The following is a 27545-nucleotide window of genomic DNA, read 5'->3' as shown; positions in this document are numbered from 1 at the left end:
GGACTTCTCCTTTGTGGTCATGCTGAACGTCCTTCTGGTGAGATCCTGGACCCTGTAACTGTGGCAATGGGCCCGAGGACACGCACCAGAGAGGAGACGCCCACACTCTGGGTCCAAGGAAACAGCTTTCATACAGCTTGAGATCTGACTTTATTTGCCTGTCTGCCAAGACCTACTCCCTGTCTGCAGCTTTGCAAGCTGTCCCAAAGACATCTATTGTCTGAAAAAAAGAAAATGAATTGGCTTTGGTTTCCTTATCTAGAAAGAGCTTAATACAGCTCAGTACAGCAGGTTTCCGTAATATTTCTTCCCCTCCATCTAAGTGGCGTGTGGCCTGGAGCTATGTTCCAGGTGGCTGCATGGGTTTGCTTCCTGCCCAGCACTTTAAAGCAAAGCTCCCTAAGCACTTCATAAAGACTGGGGAGTCCTTTTGGCGTGGTCATTGCCAATTCATACCGTTCCAGTGGTATTGGAAACTTTGGGCTTACGGTGGTTGTTAAAGAAGGGATGAGCCACTGAGAAATGTGGGGAGGCGCCTACCTCTCATCAGGGGCCAAATTCATTGGACTTTTCATAGGTGGTTTGGGCTGTGTACATGTACCCAGTGTCAGGAGTGCTGGGCAGTGAGATCTGGTGGCTTAAGTCAGGCCATGCTTTAATGCACATGAGCTCAGTCTCCGCGTGGACTCGCAAGTCTGTGGGCTACGTTCTCGGCGCGTTGCGCTGGGGTGTGTGCGATGCGCGCGTGTGTAGGAAATGCCTCCGTAATTACACGGATGAATGTTCTGCCTTCTGCAATTTGCTCGTGGTAAATTTGCAGAGGAAATAATACAGGCCATTACGTTCTCCGCAGACGTGTTTTGAGTGACAGAAGTCTTGGTGGCTCCACCTGATAGTGATTGATCAGACAATGGGGAACGGCATTGCGATCCCTTTGTCTCAATGTATTGCGCCCCAGGGAGCGTGTACAGCTTGGCATAGCGTAACCTTTTTGTCTTCCTTTTCCTCTAGTCTCGGGTCGTTCTCATCTGCCCCTAGAAAGTACGGTTGTTTCTAGACAGTTTCCCAGGTGCTAACGCTGTCCTGAACGCTCGTTTTCTAGAGAGATCCCGCTGCCATGTATTAAAATCAACTCTGAGAAAGCGACCGCTGTTCTGAATCTTAGAGGCAGAGAACAACTTAGCTGTTAAGGGAAACTAAAGAGAGATCTCTGGATGGCTCTAGTACAACCGCCTGCTCAAAACGGGGCCAACTTCAACGTATCCCAGGTTGCTCAGGGCTTCGGCCACTCAAATTAGGAAAACCTCAAGGCTGGGGGTTCGGCAGCCCCTCCGGGTCCCCGTCCCAGGGCTGCACTGCTCTCACTGTGAATGTTGTTTTTTTTCATATACCTATATGTGTTACATCAACCTCTATCTGCACTATGTATCTTACATCTTATATCCCCTCCCAGGGCTGGAGCTTAAAGAGAGTCTCTCCTTTCCCTCTCTGCTATGCTTGGGGAACTAAGCACAGATTCTCGCCGGGGTCCCCCGGTGCTAGGAGAGAAGCAACTCCTGATCTTTGGCTCTAGGTGTTGCAGTGTGCAGTGTCTCCTCTGCCTTCATCTTTCTGGTTTCTTCCTAAACTGAAAATCCTGGCCTGGCCAAGGGAATCGTGGGCACTATTTCTAGTGCTGCCCAGATGCAGAGAGATCAGAGACTTTGTGTGAGAAGGTGGTTTTGCATGATTTGCTGCCAAATATATAGCCTTGAGGGGATCATAGGGGGTCATACGTAGATGCAAACCTGTTCATAAAGCTTGTGTAAGAGCCTGTGCTTTAGTTTTGTGCACTGAGAGCTTGTCTGGACATACCCGGAGATGGCCCGGGAGGAGCAGGAATTGTGCCTGGAGTCAACCTAGAGCCTTCGACTGGGGTTGCTGCTGAGTTGGGCATAGCCCGAGCCCTTCCCTTGGATGTAGAGCTGCTGTCCCTCATCCTCAAAGCAACTAGTGTTTCTTTAGAGAGCTTAGGAGCTCTTATGAATGCTCCCCAGTCCAGCCAAAGTCATGACTCTGAGAGTCGTGGGAGTGGTGGGAGCCGGGGGATCAGCCGTGGATGAGACAGAGAGGAAGGAGGGAGCTCATGAAGTTTAAAACAAGGACCGGAGCCCCCTCTGCGCACACCCCAGTCTGCCCCGTCCCCAGGGTCCCCACAGTCCGAGCACGCAGGTGGGAGCGGGAAAGCGCTGAGCTGCGCGGCCGGCAGCGGCGACGGCACCCGCGGGGGCCCTGCCTGCCCTCGCTCCCCCTCCTGCTCGTGCTCCGAGCTCGGGCCCAGGGCATGGGAGTTCTTGTCCGTGACTGCACCGAGACCCCTCCGGCTTCCCGCTGCTCTGAGCTGCCCTGACATGCTGCAAAACCCTGACCGGCCTGAAACGCGTAAATCCTCCCCGCGTGCACAGGGCACCCCAGGCTCCCCCCTCTGCCTGAGACCCTCAGCCCTTGAGGGGGTGGATAGGAAGGGGATGCAGAAACCCAAGGTCTTTCTGGCCCTCCCTCCCTCCCTCCGTCCCTGAAGTGCAGCCTCGGCTTCCTCGGGCTGCGGTCCGTCCTCGGCTCTGCCAGCCCGCGCCGGACACGCTGGAGCAGCTTTGTGCAGCCAGGGGAGGAGAAGCTTTGCCAGCCGCCCACCTCCTCCCTGGGCGCTTCCCCGCAGCGCTACCTGCCGCCCCGCCGAGACGGTCAAGACGCCTGATCACGTGCATGGTCTCACCCGAGTGCCGCCAGCCAGTGCGCATCAGGAAAAGTGCAACGCAAATACAGGAATGAAAACCTCAGAGTTATTCCATCCGAGCTTTTTTGCTGCTTACAGCCATGTCGGTCTCGGTAGCTGGATCAGGCTCTGCCACAAGTGACACATCTGTAGTCCCCCCCTTCCTCCAACTCCACCCCCGGCTCCTTCCCAGCACAGGCAGCGCCTGCATCCAGCCTGCAAACCGTCGCCAGTGCCGAGCAGCCCCACGCTCTTGTCTTCTCGTCCCCTCGCAGGGCAGAGCCGGGGCTCGGCGGGTTCCCGCCAGGCTCCTGCCGACAGCGCACGCGGGGAGAAGCCGAGCATCCCTGGAAGTTGGCTTTGCTGAGGAACGGTGCCCTGAAATCCCGAACCCCTTTCCCCCCTCTTGGATGGGGAAGGAGGGAGAAGGCGCTTACCTTGTGCAGGGTTGCCGCGGGCGTGCGTGAGCTGGGGGGGTCCGGGGCTGCCGCCGCCGCCTTTGCTGCGAGGCAGCGCTGTGCTGGTGCCGGTGCCTGCCCGAGTGGGGATGTGTGTGCCCAAAGCCACTGCAGCATCTCTGCATTAGGATGTGCTCCTCCCTCTCCTCCCTCCTTGCGTGCGCGCTCCCTCGCTCGCTGCCAACCGCCACGCCGGTCCCTGGAGAGGGTATTTTTTTTCCTCTGCCTTTACCTCGCTTGCCACAGTCCTTGGACCAGTCAGAGAGGCAGAGCGACTTGCAGCATCATGCATAATTCATGCCCTCCCTCAGCCTCGGTGGCGGCTGCTCCCGCCGGCCCCTCGCCTCCGGCTCGCCCGTCCCAGGGGCAGGGGCAGGTGCGGGCGCGGGGCCGAGCCCGCGGGGGCCGCAGGCACCAAGGGGAATAGCCCAGCTGGGGCCGGGGGGGCTCGGCAGGGACGCCCCACTGCGCAGCGCGTGTTTCGATATGTGTGCGCACCCCCTGTGCCTATATGTATATATATGTACGTGCACACGCGTGCATACAGCCGTGCTTATATGCGCTCTGTGAATCCGCTTTGTAGCGAAATTTTGGGGAGCTCTGTTGAACAGAGCGCAGCCACGGGAAAGCCGTGGCGGGTGGCACCCGGGCTGCGTGCCTCGCTGCGCCCTGGCCGGCTGCCGGCTCCTCGTAGCAGCTTGTCCGCGCGCGACGGGGCGAGAGGCCTGTGCCAGCTGCCCGGGCTCTCGGCGAGGGAGGGAGGGAGCTGGTGGCCTGGCTTAGCCTCGGTTTTCGAGTTTGCTGGAGCCGTGTGCTCTTTGAGGGGATGCTGGTTGCTCGGAGTTGGACACGGGGCTTGGGGGCAGGGCTGGGAACTGGAGCCCGGTTCCCCGTTCCTGGTGACCGTCTGCAGCCACGAGGTCTCTGCTGAGTGAGCTGAGGTCCATCCAGGTGGGGTGTGACAGGGACCCTCCAGAAAGAGCAGATACGCTCCGTGACACCCTGGAGTCACTGAAGTTTGGGACAGAGAGATGTTCCTGATCACATAGCTGCTGATAAAGTACAAACCGCTCCATTGGTTTTATTTTTTGCCTGCCATTGCCTGAAAATAAGGTTCTTTCCCAAACCCAAGGAAGCAGCCGTGCTTTCCTCCCTTAAGCCCCGTGTTCAGAGCCCGGCGGCAGGGGAGCAGAGGACACCTGGCTTCCGGCTTAAAGCCGCCGAAAAGCTGTGCTCGCCCTCGCAGCTTGGCCCCGGGGACCTGTGCTGGCCCCGGCGGGTCGCAGCTCGCCGCCCCGCGCGCGGAGCGGCTCCGAAGCGGAGGATTAGGGAGCGGCGCAGGGGCCGCCCTGCGCTTTCTCGCCCTCCCAGCTCCAGCGCGGGCCCGTTAATAACGTAAGGAGATGAATAGGCACTGGAGCTGTCTACTGGTTAATGGCCTGCGATTACAGAAGAGTAATTAAGGCATTAGTATCTCTATTGATTGGCAAAGCTCCAGCAGTCCAGAGCGCTCCCGCCGCCCGGGCGCGGGAAGGAGAGCGCCTTGCTCGGCGGCGCGTTGCAGCGGGGCCCGCGTGCGGGTCCGACCCCTCTTCTCCCTCGCGCCTGCCCCGTTCCCTGCGCCGCCAGCTGCCGCTCTCGCGTGGGGCGTAGGGAGCCCGGGCCAGGCGGGCTGGCCGGCCGGCCGGCCTCGACTCGTCCTCGCGCGTGACTTTTTCCAGTTGGTTTTGCTGGCCGGAAAGGAAGAACGCGGCTCGATGCCCTTGTGTTACTGGCTGGGGCTGACGGAGGTACTAGCTGGGGAAACCCAGGTTGGGGGCAAACGCCGTTTGCAGCAGCCGGCCAGGGCAGCCGCGAAGGACGGGTACGGATAGCGGAGTGGGAGAGAGAGGCGAAGTCTCCAGTCGCTGGTGGCTGGCGGGACGGAGATCCCTGCCGCTCGCTGCTGCAGACCTGCCCGTCTTGTCTCTCTGCTCTGCGTCCGGCACCAGCAGCTGCCGGAGGGTCTCTCCGCAGCTTACAGGGGCATCGTTTACCTCTCGGGTGTTGGTCCTAGCGCAGAGATGTACTGAGACCGCAGCGACCGCAGCTGGGGGGAGGAAGCAGCTCTGCTCGGGCTCCCTGGGAAGTTACCAGCGCCCGACTGGGGCCGGCTCGCAGTTACGGGAGTGGGGAGTGGAGTGGTGCTGCCCCTCCACTGAGGAGGGCGATTCAAGGCCGTCTGTCGACATCGATCCAAGCCCCCTGCTTCCCCCACTGGGTAGGCAGAGGTCAGGGAAGAAGTGGGTGCCATTATCTTGCCATAAAAAGGAATGAGCGCTAATGTGTGCATGTCTCTCCCTGTATCGATTGCGAGGATGAGGATGGGTCTGTTGTCACTCACTCCTGGACAATAAAAATGTCATGTTTCCTTAATGAGTGATGGAAGCAGCAGGCATCCATCAGGGAGTATGTGGGGTGGATTAAATGAATTTCTTTAGGGTCTTCCTCGTTGAGTCCATCTAGTTTACAAGAGTTTTACCAAGAGTACGCATTTGCTTGCTCTTTTCCCTCGTTGCCCGTAGCTCATGCAAGAGCAGGACAGCGTCGCTCTGGTCTTGTGGGCTCTTGCTGTCCGTTGAGCTTCCCCGTCAGCTGGCAGAGACCTCTGGTCCCTGCTGCAGGTGAGGAGCTCGTTGCCTTTCCCTTTCCTTAAAACACTGATAACAAATCACTGCCAGATGTGACTGGCCTAACAGTCTGGTCTGATGGACTGGACAGCCAGTCTGAGCTTCAGGGTGATTTTTATTTTTTTCACTCTCAGAGGACTAAGTCAGTCTGTCCCCAGCTGGCTCTCGCCTGTGGTCCATGCCTGAGCGCCCTCCAGCCTCTGAGGTCGGAGACCCTGAAGGAAAGCAGGGATCCCAAGTGTTAGGAGCTTGCCGCTGACGTGTGCCAAACCGAATGCAGAAGTGGAATAAACCCCAGACTGGCTCAGAGTCTGTTTCCTCGTGCCTTTGAAAGCACCCTGCTGTGTGATAGTGAGCACTGTCCAGCATGCAGAGGGCTCAGCCCTCCTCCGAGGGCTCCAAGCACCGCTCCTTCACTTGCACGGCACTGTGCAAGGTCGAGCCCTTGGTCCCCCATTGGTAGGTGGGTTCCCATTTCTCCAGACAGCAGGCAATGTTTTTGGTGAGGTATTTTAGGAATATGGGGTCTAGCTAGTTTGAATTTCTGCGTTAAGTGCTCAGCTCAATTCCTTCTGCATTCTTCCATGCCCCTCAGGATTTTGGGGTGGTGACGCAGATAAAAGGTGCTCTGTTATGCAGTGCTATTCAAGCAAGTGGTGTTTGTGCGTATGTAGAGGGTGGGCAGATAAAGACCCCACTGCAGCACAAGATTGGGAAGCACTAATGCTTTCATCCTATTAGCGAGGTCGGCAGCAATTACATCTTCATTAGCCAAATAGACTCTTTTTTTTTTGCCCCCCTCCTTCCTTCAGCCCATTCTCGTCAAGGCTTTGCACGAGGGAGCCTCTGTTAAGAGCACTTCAGAGCCTTGGGGGCCCGGCAGGAAAGGATGGAAAATGCAATGCTGGCCCTGGGGGCAGGAGGCATAGCTCACTGCCAGGACGTGCTGGGTCAGGAAGGGGGAGGCGGCTTAAATTGTGGTGCTCCCATATGTTTGCTGGGCTACGCAGGCTACTTTGTCCAGCCTGGCCTTAAAACATGCTTCTTCAGGGTATTCATGCTGCAATCCACACTGGAAAGGATATGGAGCTGCTGTTTGCCAGTAGAGCAACGTGTCAAGCCAGCATCACAAGTGCACCCAGGTCAGTGGGAGCCTGGGCAAGGCTGCTGTGTTGATTGCGCGAGCTGTGCAGGGCTGCCTTCCTCCCTGCGTGGGCAAGTCACCGTTGCTCTCTGTGCCTCGGCACCTCCAGCTGGCAAAAATGCCATCCTCTGCCCAGAGGTGCTCGCTGGCCTCTGTGAATCGGTCAGCGAGGGTTTCACGAGGAGCGGCGCGCTCCCACGTGGGTTGTCATCAGTAATTATGGCTGTGGCTGTTCTTGCAGTTCCTTGGTGAATGGTTCTGCTAATGGAAAAAGTACTGCTTCTGGGCTGGCAGACGTGTGCAACTATTTGAAACTGGGTGACAGGTAGGATGGAAGTTAAACTATCCAACTTTCACAGCAGTTGCCTATCTGACAAGTATCAGACAGGGCAGCAGATGAAATCCTGGTGGTATGCTCTGTTCTTTTGGAGAACAGGCTTCCCTCCCCATGTTAAATATTCTGTCGCGTGCTTCCCAGCCAAGCTGCTGACAAGGCGCTGATCCATCAGGCAGCGGTGTTGTGCTAGCTGTGAGCCGGCACGGTGGCTCCTTGCAAAGAGCCTTGCCTCGGCAAGCTGATGTGCAGCGAGATATGTCAGCGCTCTGCCTGCATGGCAGCTCTCTCCCTGTTTATCCAAGATACTTCTGATACGCTCTTCGCAGAGACAGCTTCTTATCCCAGTGCTTTGAACAGCTCCCACGTTTCAGTCTCTTCATTTCTACCTGGAGACTTGCCAGGCTTAACGAACAAAGCACCCGTTTGCTGCTTAGGGCACGCCTGGCTGCAGCGTTGCAGAGCTCCTGGCCTGCTGCGGGCTGGAGGTGCTGGGGACTGGCAGGGTAGGTGCCTGGAGCAGGCTATAAGAAACGCCAGCCAGGAGACCAGCCGGCCTGTGCCTGCTCGTCCCGGCAGCCTGCGCAGATGCAGCGGGAGCGAAGCCCCGCTGCCTGCCAGGCCCTTCTCCCTGCACGGCTCCCCGTGGGCTCTGCCGGGTGACCTGGAGCCAGGCAGTCGCTGACCCCTGGCCAAAGCGTGTCAGCTGGAGGGCAGCGAGTTTGACGTGCGAGGGCGATGCTGAACGCGCTGGCCTGCTGGCCCACCTCGTGTGAGCCTCTTTCCACAAGTCTGCAGCGTGCAATGTGCAGTAGAAATCCTGGAGCCGGTGCACATGAGTGAGTTTGCATGGGATTTGGGAACTGCCCCCTCAGCCCTGAGCCTGCCGAAATGTCGTGCTGAGGAAAGCATGGGTGGATTGCTGTGCTGGAGCGTTTACTCCCGGCCCAGCACCCTTGCTGCTGCTTTCACATCTGAGCACGGGCCTGTCCTGTGGTGAGCTCTTTGCAAGCGGCGCTTTGGAGATGCTTCTAAAAACAGAGCCTCTAAGATATCTTATCATTGCAAGTCTTGGCCCAGTACTTGTGCTGCTTTGCCTGGGTAAACCAAGGGCTAAGTGGTCTAGCAGCATAGCAGAGGATGAGCTGAGGACAGCTTGGTCAAATCATCTTTAGCAGAATCACTGATGTGATAAAAGGACGCTCTATTTCTGCAGGAGTGTTCTGGCTGCTGTTCATCCTTCTGTGGCCGCTAGTGAGCTGCTGCCTTTGTACGCGCCACGTGTAACATGTGCTGGGAAACTTCGTCACTTGGATGGTCCTTTTGAACCCCTCCCCCCCCCACTATCCCCGTAATCAAGGAGAAGTTTAAAATGGAGGGAGCTGTTGTGAGCTTGGATGAGCTCTGGGGCTCTGCTGGAGCGAGCTCTTGGCCCTCTGGCTGGCTGAAGAGCCCATTGTGCTCTATGGTCTATAATCAGTTGGTCTTTCCTCCAAAAGCATCAGTCTTGGGGTGGCTGGTAACTGCTCAAGCTGAAGGAGGTGGCCTGAGCGCTGCAATAGCTGCACGTGAAAGAGTCCAGCAGACAGCGCTGTAGGCCGTGCCGATTCCCCAAAGTCCCAACAACCTTGGACATCCGCTAATATAATTTCTGAAGGTGGGATGGAAGGAGGGATGTAAGACAAACCGTTCCTAGTGTTTGTACAGATTCACTATCGCCTGAGCAGTGCTTTCCGGGTATGGCGTGCTGCCTCTGATTTGTTGGTGTGGATGCGAGTTGTAAGTGGTTTCCCATGGATGTCACTTACCGTCACAAGTTATCCTGCAGCCAGGCAGGGAGGGGGCTCACCTGTGCCAGCGTCACCAGAAACGACGAGTGTTCGGAGTCAGAGAGGTTTTGCCACGGTGACTCGAGCAAAAACCTGTTGGCTCTGCAGATCTTCCATATAACCAGTCGCACTCAGGTGCATCCTTGAGTGCCTCCGCTTTGTGCTCCATCAGACATGTCGTTCTTGGGCCCTCAGAGGTGTCCAAGGGGGCGGCTGGCTCTCCTGAAGCAGTCACCAGCTTTGTCCCTTCCCGCGGACGCGGCACGAGAGGCGATGGGAGCCCGTGCTGGCGCTGCTGGGGGCCCGCGGAGCAGCCTGGCCCCCCCCTTCCCTCCCGGGGCGACGAGCTGGGGAGGATGGTGGGGAGCCACGTGAGGAAGCTGGGGGACAGGTCGGGACCGGGTGTCTTTGCAGTTTTGGTGCAGGCGGCAGAGGCCACGCGAGACGCGCTCTCTGCGGAGCGTCCTCCCGGTGCCGCTGGGGAGGCGGCAGCAGCAGAGGCGGAGCGGAGCCCCTTTTACCTTTCGGAAGCTGAGGGAAACGAATTGCAGGCTTAGCATGAGTTTTGAACAATGTTTTTATTATATGTTTAGTGTTCTCTATACAAAAAAATCCAGTCTTTTCTTTTTACAGTGATTCAAAAAAATGATATCTGAGTATTTTGGCCTTTTTCAATCTCTCATGCAGTCAGTTTATAAGTCCTTATATTAAACATTTCTCTGTAGTCCATAAATCTTCTTGCTGTAAATTGTTAATTTTACAGCTTCAGATATACATTTCTTTCTGGAAAAAGTGGATTAACTCAAAGGTGTTGGTTTTTTGCTTTAAAAAAAGGCAAATAAATACATAGAATACTTTAGAACAACAAGGAGGTTTTACAGAGAGGATGGATGGATATATATTTACAAATTATAGAAAAACAAAACATTCCAATATTTTCTTCCTGATGTAAGCAGAAGGAAACAAACAGTTAAAACTTTGTACTGCAAAGGAAAAAGTCTATTTTGCAGATTTGACATGGAGGTTTTAGACTGCATTTGACAATCAAAGACCGATGCCCACTTGAGAAGGACATGGAGAGACAGGCATTGCCAGGCAGAGGGGAAGCTACTGATGTATTGGGTTATTTTTGTTTGTAAGGACCAGAAAAGCATTATTATTTTCTTTAATAAAACAGGTCATAGTGCAAGAAATAGAACGTGATTTTTTTTTTTAAATTATTTTTACAAGGTTTGTTTATTCATTTTTATTGCTTAACTGAAATCATTTGCTGCTAGCACACAATTAAGCCTGGTACAATGAACGTTATGTTACAGGTTGAACTCGCTGTTCTACTGGGACCTACACGCCGAAGGAGAGGAGGAATCCACTGGATCAGACTTCCCAGGACAGCCACTAGCGCAAATGGGGAAAGGCCACGGCACATCGAACGAGTGCTGCTCGACAGGTAAGGCATGTCAAAGAGACACGAGTCTAATGATTGATAAGTGCTGTACATCTTTGCCCTCTTGCCAGTCCTGCTCCCCGCAGAACAGCTGCAGCGGGAGCAGCATCTCGCTTGGCCACTTAACGCAGCTCCTAATTGACAAGACTGATCTCTAGGGTCAGAAGTGACTCTTAACACATGCACTTGGGGTCTTCTGTAGGCAAGAAGGAAATGCTGGAAGGAGGGTGTGTGTATGTGTGTTGAGGGAACGTTATGACCTGGTTTCCAGATTGTATAGACTGGTCGTGTTTCTGTAAGCAGGATTTCAGAAAAGCTCACACCACAACTGAGTTGTTCCTGCTGCTTTACCGCCTCTTACTGGAACATCACTTCAAGGAAAATAGGAGCAGCCTCAAGACCATGTAAACATAGTAGCTGTTCTCTTTTATCCCGTGCTTGCACTGCTGTGTTTAGTATGAGCTGGTTCTGCAGGAGGAGGATTTCGAATAGGAAAAGGTTGTGTGTCAGAGAGGTGCAGATTTGTGTCCCTGGGCTTGGATGCACTCAGCATCCACCACAAAGTTTGTATCCATCTCCAGAACATGTATGAGGTTTTGGCTCAGGCCATTTCAGAAACAGGCTCAAGTATGCAAGTTTCGAATTGGACTAAAACCCTTTTTTCCCCATCTTCTGAGAGCACTTTGATTTGTTTAGATCTGGCTCGTCTCTCTCTTTTTCATGTCAGCCCCTAATTTAAACCCTTTATGAAGATGTATCTTCTGTGGGGGGAAAAAAAAGTTCAAAGCATGACCTGCTCCTGAGAGCCTGTAAAGATCCCAGGGAGGGGAGGCCATCCTTTAATGGAGACCGACTGCTTTGGAGGGGTCCTGCCCCCTGAGCAGAGGGGCCGCTTGAGGCTGGCTCGTCTGGGGCCCTCCCTGTCCTCAAATAATTCTTGGGGTTAGGTAGGCAGTGAGTGCCAAGAGCTCTGGCCCATCCTCGCTGGGGAGGGACTGCTGTGCCTCTTCTGCTGTGCTTTTTGCCTAGGGGAGGAAGCCCCTGGGGTCTCATGGTGAATGGAGAAGCCAAGCAGTTCGCATGGACCCACGTGAGGGGACAGGAAGACTTAATGTCTCCGTTGCTCGCCTTGCGGTAGAACAGACAGCGATAGATCTATGAGCACAGCCAGCCTGGGGGTTGAGTGCATGTCTTCACGGTATGTCCCATCAGTCTCCCTATGGTCAGGCAAAATTCACTCAGCAGAAGCATATGCCTGATGCAAGAGTTGGGTGCCATATCACCAAGGCTGTGACACTTATTTTCCAGAGGTGAGCACGTTTCAGGGCAGCGTGAACTCACTTTGCTTATCAGGAGTTTAGTGGCTTTTGTATTCAGAGCAAGCAAGGGCTTCACTGCCACTAACACAGTAACTGCACGTGGAAACATCTACTGAATCTTTATTAAAGGGAGTAGAAAATGTTAAGCTCTGTATGAGTTTTGAATGTAGAGATTTAGTGAGAATTTTCTCTTGGTCCCAAAACTCTAGGGGCGGTTTCAAAGAAATGTTATCGTTTTTACCAAATCTTACAAATTTTGAGTAATTTTATACCAAGCCAATACAAGACTACAAGTAACTTACACCAAGCCATTTGTCCCCACTGGGCCCTCTGTAGACACCACCTTCCTTTGCTAGTTACTTAGTAAGTAATACAGTGGTCAGACTGTTTAAATGTTCTTGCAAGACCTTTTGGAGGAAGGCCGTGACTTAGCTGGTGTGAGTGCTGCTCCTTCCATCCCTGCTTGCTGAAGTGTGTTATCGTGCGCGGGGCGTAGACTGAAATGGTACAGTGTGAAACACTTATCTTGTTCTGTTTCCAAATGGATGCTAAGAGGTTTACTCCATAAAATGATGGTTAATGACAGGACATAAATATAGGCTTTAATACAAATGGCACATAATACGGATACACAACGCAGACCACCTTGCTTCCAGTAGTGTCTGACCAACTTTCTCGAGGTTTGGAGATGTTGCATGGTAGCCAAGGGGTTTGTGTTCCCTATTAGCAGCAGGTCCACGTAACAGTAAGAATTTCCTGTGCTGACTGTGAATGAAGATAACCAGCTCCAGTGGCAGAGGCTGTTTTTGGTAGCAAAGGCTGTAGGTTTCTCTCTCTCCTCAGTTCCACGGGTGGCTGGGCAAGAAGTTACGCAAACTCAAACATTGCTGTAAGGACAGCCATAGGCATGGGAAGCTGTTATCCCCTTGACTGGGAGCTGTTTTAGATTTGGCCTAATGTGTTTGCTTAAAAATTGAAAACAATTGCTGCATCTCCTGGGAACAGGTTGGGAGAAGCTCTCCTTGCAATGGATCAGTGGCAAGAGACTGCATTAGAATTAGGCCTGTTGCATTAATGCATTTACACTGAGAGCAGAGCAACACTTACGATTCCTACCCCTGTCAAGGCTACACGGACAAAGGACCGTGGCAGATGACTTCCTCTGTGGTATAGACTATGGTAGCAGGAGTACACCTCGCTAGAGGAAGGACCTCTGCCACCTGTTAACACCAGTTGTTCATACGGTACGTCTAACTCCTTTGCTATTCGGTTTGCATCCAGCTCTCCCTTCTGTTTTCTCTGTGTGATTCAACAGTGTGTTGCGTAGCTGTTGACCTAGTCTGGCTTCTCTTCCTGGAAATGCAGGAGAGTTGTGCCATTAGCAGCTTAGAGAATGTGGCAAAGTACATCTAAAAAATCCATATTAGTAGAAGTATTCTTGTTAGCAATATGTCTTCATAGCAAACCAGCTTGAAAGCCAAAAGAATAATTGCATTAATCCTATTGCATTTAATCCATTATGCTGAACAAAAACATCTCCTTTAAAAAAGGAATGAAAGAAAAATCCATCCTAACATAGTTCTACATCCGTGAAACTGTCTGAAGAAATCCGATCTCTCTCAGCAAAGGTACCTTTGGTTTCAAAAGTGCAGGAAGTGGGAGAATACACATGGCGTTGTCCACTAAGTACTGTTTATTATAAAACTCTACCTTCTACAATGATCCATGCTTTCTCAGCTGGGAGAGCTGCCCAGGCATCCTACTCATATTGGTCTGACGGAGCGTAGACCATCGCATTAGGGGCACGTAAGCTGTGGGTAAATAGTATCAGTTTATTAAACTTCATGGGGAGTCTGAAGCTGTGTAAGGCATGTGAAGGAGCACTCCTATCTTGAGACGCCTTGTTACAGTGTATTAACAGGTTAACTTAACTTGCGTGTTCTTGATATGCAAATAACACAACGGGTGCGAGTTCCACATTGCAGCCGTTAGCACATGGAAGTGTCTCTCAGGCTGGTCGATCAAAGGAGGCAAAGGCCACTGTAGGAAGTTAGGAGGAGATTTTAGCTGAAGACACTGTCAATCTGACTCATACCCCATTGCTTGGGGAAGATGTGGACATCAGGCCCTGCATTCCTGCCTCATACAGCTGTGTTTTCATCATGCTTTCCTGAGGGACTCACGTCCCTGAACTGTTCAAGCTGCTGATCAGGAGTTGCAGTGCAGGTTGATATCAGGAGTTCTCCCACCTGCTCCAAGTGGGTGCTGTCTCATCCTGATTTGGTGGTTTGGTTTTGTTTTGTTTTGTTTTAAAAAAGCAATTACTGGTCCCTTCATTCTATGTTAATACTGGTCCTGCTTCCACTCCCTCTTTGCTACATAAGATGTATGGAGTTGCCTTGAAAAGAAAGCAGGCGTGGTCTGGGGGTGGTTTTCCCCCAAATTCTTACAAAGCAAAGACTAAAAATGTTTTTGCCTGTAATTATCCAGGCGAGCAATGCTGTTATCCTGGTGAGTGAGCCATCACTTGGAATCAGAGGGTGAGCTGCACCTGGCTGTCCTTAAGCAAATCCCAGAAGCTCTTCTGCAACTTATTTTTCTCTAGGGATTCTTTCGAGTTGCATGGAGACGGCAGGGTCATCTCCCTGCGAGCTTTGCAGGTGGGGACGTGCTGTGGTGCCTGAACCAACGTGGACGTTCAGCCCTGACACGAGTTACAGCACAGTCCCATCAGTGCCAAGGAAAGTGGTGGGGAACCTGCTCTTCCCTTCAGGCTGGTCAGGTACTGCTTGATATTTCAGGAAGGAGGTTGTAGTGCTGACTTGTTTGGGAAAGGTTATGAGTGAGGCGCTGCTGTAAAGATGAACATCTCAGTAATAAAGTTCTGTAGTGGTGTTACCCATAGACTGACCCACCTCCTTTTCTTTTATGCATTTATGTTGCTCTTACTACTCTGGAAAGGCCCTGCTCACCCCTCTTCCCTCTCCCAAACTCTTTTTCCCCTTATCTGGAACCTTTCTGCAAAGATTAAAAAGAAAAACTTTTAACTCCCTCCCAAAAGAACAAAAAGAGCCTCGGGGAGCCACGATGGCAGCCACCATGCACAGCCGAGCTGGATGGGCTGGTGGAGAAGACCTGGGGGTGGCGGCAGCCAGGCCCTGAAGCTGGGGGAACAGCGCTTGCGCATCCCTCTAGCCCCTTTGGTTCAGCTCAGATCTCAGCTACAGCTACGACCCATCAGCACCTCGGGAGTCCTTGCCATTTGCTTGCTTGCTAAGGATAAGATGGCTTTGGCAGCCCCCTGGTCTGCCTGTTTGCTTGGATTTTTTTTTCTTTTTTTTCTTTTTTTTTTTTTTGTCATTGTTGGTTCGTTTCATTCACACATTTCTGTTGGAGGCAGTGGTGGCGGCAGCTGTTGTTTAACCCCCATCCACTACGTGTGTCTTAGGTCATTTGTGGTTTCATGTATATATTGCGCTATGCCAACGAGTAGATAGCATTGACTGGAGAAGTGGCTTCTGAGCTCTCGTTGCCTTCTGTCTCCTCTTTGTCCTTCTTCACCGTGTACTGGCCGATAAAGGAGCCGTCCTCGTTAAACTGCCCTTCGCCCCCCTCTCCATAGTCCACCAAGCTATCGTCACTCTCCTGCTGCTTTATTGTGCCGTCCAAGGAGGTCTGGCTGTTTGGCAGAGGTTTGTTGTCTTCGTCGCTGGGTAGCAGAAGACAGACAGACACAGGGAGAGTTGAGAATGGGGCTTACAAGGGACATGGTTAAAACCCAAGGTCTGGATATTCAGAATAAATCCAGTGTGCAAATATGCTGACCAGAGACTGCAAATGCAGGAGAAAAGCAGGTCACTGACAGCAAAAAGCTAGTCCTGATATGTGCAATACTTAAGTGAAGCTGGGGAAATAGCCTCCGTGCAGGAGGCCCACAGTTGCTTGTGCAATTCATACTGTGGTTGGCATTTCTGAAAACCCAGCCTTCGTGCTTTTTCTTTTTCTTTTTTTTTTTGTTTTTTTTAGCAGTGTTATATATGATGCTTAGATCAGTCCAACTGGATGTACATTATAAATATCCCTTCCTTGTCATTAGTTATACTCTCTCTCAGCATTTTAGCCAGCCTTGGTGTAACCTAGTTGGTTCCACTCTTTTCTTTGCTGCGGTTTGTTTTCAGATTTCCTTTTAAAATCACACTCTATAGTTTAGATAGCTACATGCAATGGGGAAAGTTTTCAAAGCACTGCAAGGGGGCATATAGAGGATGCCAAGTTCTATGCAACTTCCAAAACTCATGAAAATTTACCTTTCCAAGTTTATTTCTGAGCATCTAAGCCTGTTTGTTCAGTTCTTTGTCCTTTGCTCTTTTTTTTTTTTTTATTGGAAAGATTAAGCCAGGTCACTGACAAATAAATAGTCTGACCCACAGGAAGAAAACAACCCTTAAAGAAACCCTTTTAACAAAAATTTGGGGAGAAGTGTTTTCTAGGGAGGGTAAGGACTTGCATCTCATAAATAAAGATATTTTGCACTGAGGACAAGAGTGGATTGCTATATATAAGAACGGATTTTCGTATCAGCTAGTTATTAGTTCATGTTTGATCTTACACCCAGCATGCAAATTGTGTAATACTCCTGAAGGCGTCACATACATACCTTAACATCCCTCCTCCCCCTTTTTTTCTTTTTTTAGCTCGGACTTAGCAGACTCGGAAAACTTGCTCCCCAGTACGGCACTCTACTTTGTTCTCTACTTTTCTTAAAATTGGTAAAAGTACTGGACTGCTTCCGAGTTGTATTTGCAGAGACATCTGTCCAAAAATGATTCAGGTCCTTTAAAAGAAAACCTCCTGTAGTTTCTTGGGCTTTGGGGCTAGTTTTCATTATTTAATTTCGCCCAGGCCACAGAGCAAAACGCCCCTTAGCGAGGGGAGCAGCCCGGGGAAGGCGTTGCATCGCCCTCGTGCCATTTCTGTAACAGCTTCAGCTCTCTGCAGCGGCAGAGGAATTTGGTGCCCCACAGTAAAACTTGCAGCTTTATATCACGTTTCCTTATATCAGCACTTTGCAAATTAAGCAATAATACAAAACCAATATTTGAGGCCTTGTGTTAACTTGGCATCACAGTAAAAATTAACTTGTTAGCTGTGTAAGCAGCTCCTTTTTGGGAGGGGAAGAGAATTCAGTCTGCAAGCAGGACTGCCAGTTAGAAAGCCCAATAAATGTCAAGTAGAGAGTGGCAAAAACCAGATCCTTCTGTTTGAAATATCTTTTCCCAGGGTTTGGGATGGGTTCAGTTGAAACTGAATCTAGAGCCAGATTTTCCCTAATGTGGGGTTTGCAGCGCCAAACAATGAATTTCCCAAACCTGCCCCAGCTTTTACCTCTCTCCAGTACTACTTGTCATGTTAGTACATTAAGAGGGTGAAGCAGGTAGTCATTGGCATGTTGATGCAACAGAACCCTGTTAAAATGGCTTTTTATAGGGTTTTTTGATGTGTGCATGAGAAAACCAGAGCACCCAGATCAAAACCATTTGGGAAACCTAGTCTTGAGTTGCATACATCACTGAGACGAGAGGCTTGAGCCGGAGGGAGGTTACCCAAATTGAGACAAAAAGTGTGCTGATTGTATAGGAGCTATCATTTCTGCTCGGTTCCCTTGCCGCCGTTCCCTCGGTGTCTGGCAGCGGAGCACGCAGGGAGGCGCTGCGTGCGCTGCGGTCCATGACCCGAGCAGCCGGGCTGAGCGGCAAGTCGCTCTGAATTGCATCTCACCCTGGCCAACGACCGTCGGTCGGGCCCTGTGGAGCCCAGCGGGTCTCATTGCTGAGCAGGATTAGTTATTCCAGTACTGGGTCCAGAGTCTGGCTCGTGCTCGGAGGTGCCCCCGGCCCACAGAGCATTTCCAAGCAAAATGCAACTTGCTGGACATGGGAGTACCGGCCCGGTCTCAGCATGAGTTAGACGGATCCTGTTTAATATGTTAGGCTGGAGGCAGGTAGGGGAATAGGGAGGGGAAGGTATATTTTCAGCTATGAAAGAAACGAACTGCTAGAAGGAAGAAAAAAAAAAAAAAAAGCTAAATGTGCCGGACTTCTGGCAGCACATGATCCTACCTTTCAAGAGACCTTCATGGTCCATGTGGATAGACCAGGTGAAAAGGAGAAGAAAGAATGAGAATAAAACAGAGAGAAGCAGAAAGAGCCTGATCAGAGAGAGATATGATGAGGTATGCATTTACAGGGGCAGTGCTTTTCCAAAAAAAAAAAAAAAAAAAAGGAAAAGAAAAAAACAGTCACTGCATTCCTCATGGAGCTAATTGCCTCGTTATACCAAATGGAGCTACTATAATTGTTGAGAGCTGGATGAGCCTCATTGGCTTCCCCGAGAAAGCTCATACAAAACAGCAGTGGACTGTGCAGGTAGAAAACAGGCTGTTTGCTGATGGGCTGTTAAAAAAGGGTTGTGGAAGTCAATTAGTGAGCTGGTTGTAGGGCAGAGCAGCCGCTGCTGGGTAGCGATATGCAGCAGGACAAGGGCCAAGTGAAAGGAGCTCTGTTTCCCTTTGTCCCTCTGCTAGGTTTTCATCTTAAGATAATGCTGGTGCATGAGGGCATCGACAATCCCTACCGACAAGCCTGCTCCTCCCCATGCTGCTTTGAGACTTCTCCTCCCCTCTCTAGGGTTGCCTGGACAGCTGCATGTCCAGGCCCATCTTGGTCTTGATTTCTACTGAGATGGGCAGTTAGGTACCAGTTGACGCTGCCTGCAGTGTGTACACCTGTGTTGTAGGATGCCGTCCTGAATCAGGACTGAACGTCCTGAGTGTTTTTACCGAAAGGTAAAAACACTCAACTTTCCCTTCCCAGCGGCCCAGGTTTCCAGCTGACTCCCCCATGTGCAGCTTAAACATTTGGTATAATGAGGCACAGTCACTGGCACAGAACATTGTCCAAGGATAATGGTCTCCTGCTTTGAAAATAAGCTTCACAGCTTAGCCTCTGCCCAGGAAAACCATTATTCTGTTAGTGGAACAGAAAGATGTGACAGTATCTCTTAATTATAGGCTGCAGAGATTTGAAAGTTGCATGCACAGGGCATTAAGGACGTGAGATATGATGAGAGCATATCAGACATGCTATGTGGAGGTGGGGAGGGAAACCAATGAAGAACTCACGTCAGCTCAGATCCTGTCCTCCCTTGAAATACTAATTGCTACCTTCCTTGAGCTCAACATTGCAATCATTTTGAATCTTAATCAGCCAACAGCATTTCATATCAATCCTTCAAGTTCACCTTCCTTTCTGCCTCCTTGAGGGAAGCCTCATTCCTATTACTTCTCCCAGGAAACCTGTTGTTCCTGGGAGGGAGAGGAGGAGAAATTTTTTGTTTGGGCTTGGTTTTTGTTTTATTTTTTGTTTTTCCGTGTAGTCCATGGAACAGTGTGATTGAAAATACTGGGGCATTTTGGAGCTTGGCCCAGGTTCTGACCCAAAGCTGTGCTCTGACACAGTGCTTGCCCCCGCCCCCCTTCGCAGTGAGACTCGGGGGAGTTTTCACTCACTCTCCTATGGGGGACTCTTGCCCCAGTTATGCATATCCATGCCTCTAGAAGGTATGTTGTTGATAGGATATTCTGTAACTGGACAGGCCTTCTCTAAAGGTCATATCCACTGCCAGTAAGGTGGCAAAAAGCTCAAACCTATGGATAATGACCCCCCAATCCAAAAATCCTTGAAAGTCGTAAACTTTGGTTATTCATGTATGAATGATATCCAAGTAGCCTGTTGTTGCCTTTCTTCTAACCTCTGCCTTTAGCTTTCAAGCTCTTGGGAATGGGGCTGTCAATAAATGTTTGGGATGCAGCTAAGCAGGAGCCACAATGTAGTAGGAAAAAACATTCCCATCCCATTTCTTCCTGTTGCCTGGACTGTCATTTAGCCCCTTGGATGGTGCTTGGGCAGTAAATGCAGCATTACTGAACTCATGATAGCATCCTGAAAGGTGACAGCCATGCTAAGAGCTTGGTTTTCCTCCTATTCTGTGCAAGTGATCCCTGGCAATGCAATTGCCTTAGGAATGATGGTGGTGAGGAGGTTTTGACTGCAGCCACCACAACAGACTCTTGATAAGCAGATTTCTGAAATCTGTGTGTACTGCCAGAAGCTCGATTATGAGGGTTTTGTTTGGGATCCAGGTGCTAGAAGTGAACCTGCAGCATTGTGTATTGTAGCTCCTGGGTGATGAGATGCTTTAGACTTGCTTCTTAGTTCTGTTGAGCCAGCCCTCAAATTAAGGAACCAAAAGCTTCCCTATCATGACTCGGAGCATTAAGGAATTACTTTGATCAAAGTAGGGAAGCTAGCAGCGTAGTATGTGGCTGTATTTATGATCGTATCTGCAAGAGGCCCTCCAGCACTGTCTGCATTTATAAAGTCATGCCTGGGAAGCGATGCATTTGATGCAGGGCAAAGCCTGCAATGGGACCAGTCTGAGCTAATTTCTTCTTTGCTGTTTGCCGTGTCCTGGCCAGGGATCTGAAGGGAATGTCCCCAGACTGCTGTTTGTATATGGACTTAATGTAAGTGCACGTGTGTTTAAAGCTACCCTGTCTAGGGATGATTTTGTTAAAATTCCCCAAAACAGCCTCCCAGAGTGACTGTGACTATGGTGACTCAGTCCCTGAGAGCTCATGAGCTGCGCTGAGCTCTAATCTTGCAATACTCTACCAAATCACCTCAGCTTCTTACCAGTGGCTCTAAGGTGACATAAAAAGCATCTCTCTTCCCTGTAATTATTTTTCTGGAAACGCCCTTCCGTGTTCCCGATGGGTCTGGTGTCACAGAGCAGACAACACACCACCACTGCGGAGGGACACTGAGGTGCAGGGAGCACAGCCGTGGGTGCTGGCATCACCGAAGCTGGCCTGGCCCATGAGCTGTGTGACCCCGTGCTCCAGGGCCACGGGCCGAGTGCTCCCACTCCACCATCCGCGTGGAGGAAATGCAGGAGTGGGGAGATGCCTCTGCCCCTCTAGCTGGACTGGAGGGGCCCCAATCTGAGGCCCCCAGGCAGTTCACCAGTGTGACTTGTCACCACTGGGAGTGATAACTGAATCTAGCAGGGAAAGTAAAGGAGATCTTGCCCCAGCATGTTGTTTTAGGGCGATAAAGAATGGCAACCTTTTTCTAGATTGTGCCGCTTATTTTGCTCTTCTCTGGGATTTATTTGTAGTCCACATCATTTCACATGCCTTGCAGAAAACTGGGGAGCTTTGGGCTTATGACATCCTTTGGAGAAAAACAATCACTACTGAAATGTAATTACTGTGCTATTAATGATATAAACATGACCGTCTTGCAGAATGCAGTTATTCTACCTGTCATTTATATCTTAGGGTGCAGGCAGATACATTCACTTTGCTTGTTCTGAAGTCTTTGGTGTAGCACATGTGAAGCTCTCTTCTGAACCGTAAATAAATCCTTCCCATCTTTGCTATCTTAATTTGCAATGCTAGGTTTACTGGTAATGACATATGGTTTAATTAACCCCTGCTTTGAAGTCAGGAGAAAAACCCATCCTAGCCTAATTGGGCTTTGGATTCAGCTCAGATGGAAAGGTGCATTGTAAAAAGAAAAGCAAAGCACACTGTAGATGCTCAAAGTGCAAACTGGGTATATACATCCCAGTCATCAGGCAAGTGTGTGCAATCCAGTGGGATCTGGCATCTTTACCTCTTTCTGTTCCTTGGAAGCAACAGGAAAATAAACAGGATCGTGACTGCTGCACTAAATGTGAGCAGGTTTGGGGAACACTTGCCCGTATTTGAAATATTTGGGGAGTTTGGAGGAAAAGTAGATGCTCTTCTTCAAAGGATGCCATTTCGTTTGAAAGATGCTGATCGAACGGTGGTGAAACCACAGCTGTTGTAGCAGAGTCACTGCTTGGCTATGCTGCCACTCCGAAAGGCCATTGCAGTAGGGTTTCCCTCAGCATCTTGCAGAAAAGCCTTGATCTGGATTTAGGCGGACCCCCAAATAAGTACACTTACATGCTTTCAGGGCTGATCGAAGCATAACTTTGGACATTTCTGTTCTGGATGCTGCCTTACGACTAGGAGAGAGGCTGAGCTACAGGGTTATATACTTGAAATATCCTCAGGCTGCTTCAGAGCCAAGTGTGTGCCTGTGTTTTGAGAGTCATTAAGGTTGATGCACGCCTGATGAGAACTGTGTCTCAAGTAGCTGATGTCTGTCCCATGTCTCTGCCTGGACAGGCCCTCCCAGGAGGAGGGACAGGGAAAGAAGGAAACCTTAATAGCATACTCTCAGATTGGTTACTTTTCCAGGGTTTTAGGCAGGAAATGTTCCCTTTGGTAGAGAACTTGCTGAGAGAAGGAGGCAGGAGGAGGAAGGTGGGAGAAATACCTCAGTTATGGGGAGAGGGTACAGCGGTGAGGTCTGTGATGGCTGGGGAGCAGGGTGGATGGGACAGGAGTGGTCGTGTGAACACACATGCCAAATGGGAGCATACCTGTAGTCAAACGACCCATCTTCTACGTTCTTATCTTCAGGATTGAGATGCTCATCTTTGTTATCTCGCACTGTGTAAGCAAGCACATCCCCAACATGTTAAAAAACAGTATAGATGATATAGATTTAACTAGAGAGTAACAAGAGCTGGCCTCATGGCTGTCTTCTGTAAAATCCCTGCAGGATGAGGTACAGACTTTCATGGATTCTATAAAAAAGCTCTGCAACCTCCCATGGAAGGGCTTTCGGGACTGGATCCCAAAAGTTACTACAGCGCTGAGGCACCAGGGCACAAGAGCTCAAGGTGGCTAGAGAAGATGTATTAATTGATGAATTTTCCTAAGCTACCTTATCTTTGCTTTGTGAAAATTTAATGAGATTTTTGCCTGAAAAGGTCTTTTTCTAGAAGAGGATGAGCAAATTTGCAGAGTGGGTGTCAGGTCATGCATAACAGGAGTGTCCAGCTCTGTAGACTGCCTCCTGCATAGCACAGAGAACTCACTCAACCTTTAATTAACTGAAATGCTTTCCACTAATAATAGCGTTCATACTATGGAGGAAAAAAGCCCTTTAAATCAGAAGCATCTATCTGAGAGCAATACAATTTGATTAGCTCCTGGAAGCCTGGAAAAGTTTAAACCATGAGAATAAAAAATTGCCATGTAGTGCTCTTACCTGGGTATTTTCCACCTCTGCTTCTCTTAATGAAGCACACTATCAGCAGAATAAGAACCAGGAGAGCTATGGCACACATCAGCCCAATGAACCAGCCTTGGGTTGCGATGTCCACATGATTCTTAGTATAAGCTGGGAGGAGAAGTTGAAAGAAAAGAAGCTATAAGGGACAGACTAGGACAACAGAGAGGAATAAACTATAGAAAAACTCAGTCTACCAGTTTAGAAATGATCTATCTTTAGCACTGTATTTTTGAGTGGGGTGTATTGACCAGGTTATCTGAGAGTGTAATACAGGAAACTGGTTTTTGGCTTTTTTTTTTTTTTTTAATGGTAGATCAACTCAACATTTTAGCAGTAGCTACACACAGCAAAGGGTCACAACATAAAGTAAAGCCTAGCACAGATCAATGAGAAAAATGCATTGAAAATAATGGCAAAAGAAGCTGGGTAACAGATTTGATCTTTCCTTTCCAGCGTCTGGAGATGGTTTCTATGAAAAGTGCAGAAATAAATGTGCCCAAGCAAATGGCTAAAAGATTTAATCCCTGGCATAAAGTTAGGTAGAACAGCACCACTAAATCCAGAGGGTTACTGAGCTCTGCAGTGCTCGTTAGCAGCCTTGAGCTGGGAGAAATCCTAGTTCTTGAGGTCCAGCAGGGAGCCTGGGACAGCCTCACCCTTGTGGCAGAGGCAATGGGGGACGGCTGGCAGGCAGCCGCTGCGGTCCAGCAGCCGTGTGCTTTCTTGTGTGCTTGAGGGTGGCTGCAGGTAGCGAGAAGCTGCTCTGCGCATTGTCTGTGCTTGGAGTCCTGCCTGAGCAGATAAACCAGAGACAGCATTTGGTGCAGCCTCTCCAGGGCTCACCTCAAACTAAGAGAAGCCAGCGATGGTGCTCGGCAGGGTGTAGCCCCTGCTTCTGAGCCTTGGTACGTGCTTGGGCATTTGGAGACCTAGCTTCTACCCTTTGGGGTGATTATCTGAGCTTTGCCAGCAACTGGTACTGAATGCAACAGATACAGTCAGTCGCAGTGGGGCATCTGTTTTCTGTAGCCACAGGGCGGCTGAGAAGGGAGATGTGGAGGCCCAGCAAGACTTGGCTAATGTGTGAGCGGGGATGCGGTGTTGGGTACAAAGCCCTGGTTGGTGATAGATCTTTGAGGAACAACTGCTGGGTCCCAGAAAGTTGAGATGTGGTCTGATAGCACTGAAAAGTCCTATCCAACACCTGACTGCCAAGTTCTACCACACATACTCTGACTTGTTATTTGCAGCTCCTTTACATGGTCAGACAGACAAATCTGTGTCCTATAAATAGCAACAAGCTGCCATTTTCTAGCTGTCATTGACACACGCTTGGTATTCAGCAAGACAGAGCAGAAGGAGAAAATAACCTTCAGCACAGCAGGGGGGCTTAATTTAACCAGACTGCAGTGCAAACAGACAGAGGTATTCCTGGCAGGAGCAAGGGGAGAGCTGAGTTGGGCCGGACTGAATTGGGACTTGGCAGAGGTTTGCCTGAAATGGAAAGTACAGTGCAGTGAGCGTTTTTTATTGATACCCATGTGACAAAAACCAGCTTCAAATTAGATTGCTGCTGCTGCTGTTACCTGATCTTGGCTAGTCTGGTCTATAGTGCTGCGGAATAGTGGAAAGGATTGTGCTACCGTCTTTATCGTGTTGCATTGCTTAACCATATGGGTGAACTCAAGTCAACAAGACTTTCCAGCCAGTACCCGTTGTGAGGCAGTGCACACAACAGTCTTTTGTAGGTGCAGGTTGTTACAAGCAGTGAAACACTTGCACCCAGTAAATGGGTGGTTGATCCTTGGGTTAACAGTTACCAACCTGTGCAAGAACAGTACTGCATCAAGAACAGATGTGAAAATGCCCTTCCCGTGGCTCTGTGTTCAGGCCAACTCCAAGCAGAGCTGCAGAGTTTGACTGGGTGACTTTGTTAGTCACTGTATACGAAAAAAGAGAGCCTTTTCCCATCCTAATATATCTGAACAGCTTGAATCGAAGTTGTGAACAGTGTACAAGCAGTGACAAGCCATCTCTTAATGCCCTTCTACAAGTGCTGGTAGCAAGTCATGCCTGAGAAATGGTAGATAATTGGATTTAGAAACCACCAAATCCTACGCGAGAAGTGATAATGGAGGGTCAGCACTGCCAAATATACCTGACTTTTTAGAAACAGATACAGTACATAAATAGCACAGAGGGGAGCGTTATTTAGGAAAGCTACAACCAGATGTACAGTTTTTCAGCTTGCTTCCATCGCCATCCCAAACACCATCCATGGAGGCCTCCAAACCAGGGCCCCTCTCCTGAATTACCCACTGACTGCTCCCAGCACCCACTGCCTTTTAAAACGTTTTTAGTATCAATCTTCAGCTTCTGCTCAAATATGAGAACAAGATGGTGCTGATAAAGAAAGCATGAAGGATAACCCTCAATTAATATAATCTGAATGAAGGGCTCTTGTAGAAGAGACAACACCTTTAAAATGGGTTGAATTGGCAAACGTTCCTAAACCATGCCCTTTCAGGGCTGTAGCACGTTGTTGGGGTGTACTTATTCTGTCAAAACTGAACCCAAGATAACAGAGGCTTTCCTCGGGGGGAATTCTAAGCCACGATATCAGCAGAAAAGTGCAGCCACACCACGACACAAGGAAATTCACAGATAAAAGAGGAAAATGAAAAGAGAGAGTCCCACTTGCTAAAAAAAAAAAAAAGGCATCAGACACTGAAAGCTCTGTGTTGCTATTACTTTGCTATAGCCTAGTTCAGGATTTTTGAGAGAATTTTTCAAAAGGCTCAAAGGGTCATAGGCCTATGGCAAAAGCCGTACTTCTCATCTCCGTTATGGCATGTCCTTCTTCTAGCGCGGAAGCAGCGTTAGGCACCGAGCTCCTACGTGGGTAGGAGTAGGTTGTGTACTTTGGCCTTTTTGCTGCTTTTCCCTTTAATGCTGCCACGTTTAATATTTATCCTTAATACAACCTGAGCTAAACAGTCCTTGAAGATGTAATTTTTATAATGGAGAGAATGAGATTATAACAGAATGGGGCTGGAAATTAGATTCAATTAACTGAGTGCTCGGGGTGGAAAGGGGAATAAAGCTGCACCGGAGAACTTTGAGATGGAAGATTGTATCAGCAGTCCTGCTAGGATGGGGTTTTTATGGAAAGCAATGCCAAGGGGGAACTGAGAGGTTCTTCAAAGTACCAAATGCCAAAGCAGCCCAAGGGTTGTGTTTCATGCTGCCATGCGGATTAAGGCTCGGTTTTGCTTGGGAGGGAGCATTTTGAGTGCCAAGTTGCTAGGGGATCTTGCAGTAGGATTGTGGCACTGCATATCATCAAGGTAGAGGTATAATTGCCATCCTTCCCAAAAAAGCAACTGATGACGACAAAATTATAGTCACAGCAATCTTGTATTTAAGAGTAAACGAATGACTGTCATTGCAGCACTCAAAAGGAGAAGTGGTGGTGCATGGCTGTCAGAGAGGATGTTTTGATTTGCTGTAATATAAGGCTAGCATCAAGGGTAAATAATAGAAACCGGCTGTGTGATCGAACAGGTATTGATTTAAATGCAACTGCAGAGACTGTTTTTTTTTTTTTAAATTAATTATAATCTTGTGATAGAAAACGTGTTATCTAATAGTCATGGCTTATATGCCAATAACAAAACTGACTGTAAACTAAAGATCAGCAAAAATATTGTCTTTTTTCTAAAGCAGACTGTTGGGTTAGTTTTAGTGATTATTCATGTTTAAATGTTGTAGATCAGAGGAAGTTCTTTGCATTAAGCTATGTAGCTTTGGAGTATCACTACTGGAAAGAACTGTTGTGATTAATTGAAAGCTCGATATCCAGCAGAGAAGTCGGAGTGCGGTGTCCTGCAGCTGTGGTACAGGTGGACTAGTTCTTAGTTATCTACATTCAAGCTGAAGAAATCTTTAGAATAGCAATTTGCAAAACATTGGGGGAGGAGGGAAAAAAGCCCCCCAGTGCTTTCTTATCAAAAGCGTTCCTGGTGACACATGATAGTCAACGGGGGCTGACCATTCATGTCAGCAGTATGCAGGCAGTGCGGAAAGGGACCTGCAGCGCGCATGCGTGCCGGAGCGGCACCACTCTGTGGGCCCGTGGGAGAGGGCTCGGGGCATCATTTGGGCTCTGTCATAGGAACAAAGGTGGCAAATCCTTTAGTCTCAACGATGATATCACTAGGAACTCTTTAATTACAGAAAACTGATATGCCAAGATTACCAGTGTGAATCAGCCAAGTATATTACTTTCTTTGCCCCCCTCTTTTTAAAGATTCCCTACCCCTTGGTGTCCGCTGTGCAGGAGAATGCCCCTCATCCCCC

The 27545-nt window shown here is 49.6% G+C and overlaps 2 protein-coding genes across 25 annotated transcripts in view; both read right to left on the bottom strand.

Annotated features, from left to right (window-relative positions):
• Positions 1–3464, bottom strand: part of CNTN2 (contactin 2) — a 31374-nt gene extending 27910 nt beyond the window's left edge. The window contains exon 1 of one of the 2 annotated variants that reach the window (XM_068918696.1): positions 3193–3464. The gene's annotated coding sequence lies outside the window, so the exon portion shown is untranslated. Of the gene's footprint in view, positions 1–2755; positions 2835–3192 lie in introns of those variants that run through there. The other variant, XM_068918697.1, reaches the window with a different exon arrangement.
• Positions 3465–9748: 6284 nt separating this feature from the next.
• The window catches only part of NFASC (neurofascin), a 107820-nt gene continuing 90023 nt past the window's right edge, over positions 9749–27545 (bottom strand). For all 23 annotated transcript variants that reach the window (XM_068918677.1, XM_068918694.1, XM_068918681.1 and 20 more), the window contains 3 exons: positions 23163–23294; positions 22489–22558; positions 9749–15661 (listed from right to left, as the gene is read on the bottom strand). In XM_068918677.1, the coding sequence (XP_068774778.1) occupies positions 15430–15661; positions 22489–22558; positions 23163–23294 (434 nt within the window). In that variant the 3' untranslated portion in view covers positions 9749–15429. The remainder of the gene's footprint in view (positions 15662–22488; positions 22559–23162; positions 23295–27545) is intronic.

The sequence above is a fragment of the Struthio camelus genome, chromosome 24, assembly GCF_040807025.1.
Source record: "Struthio camelus isolate bStrCam1 chromosome 24, bStrCam1.hap1, whole genome shotgun sequence".
Taxonomy (NCBI): domain Eukaryota; kingdom Metazoa; phylum Chordata; class Aves; order Struthioniformes; family Struthionidae; genus Struthio; species Struthio camelus.
The sequence above is the reverse complement of the archived record's forward strand: the minus strand, read 5'-3'. Positions and strand labels throughout refer to the sequence as shown.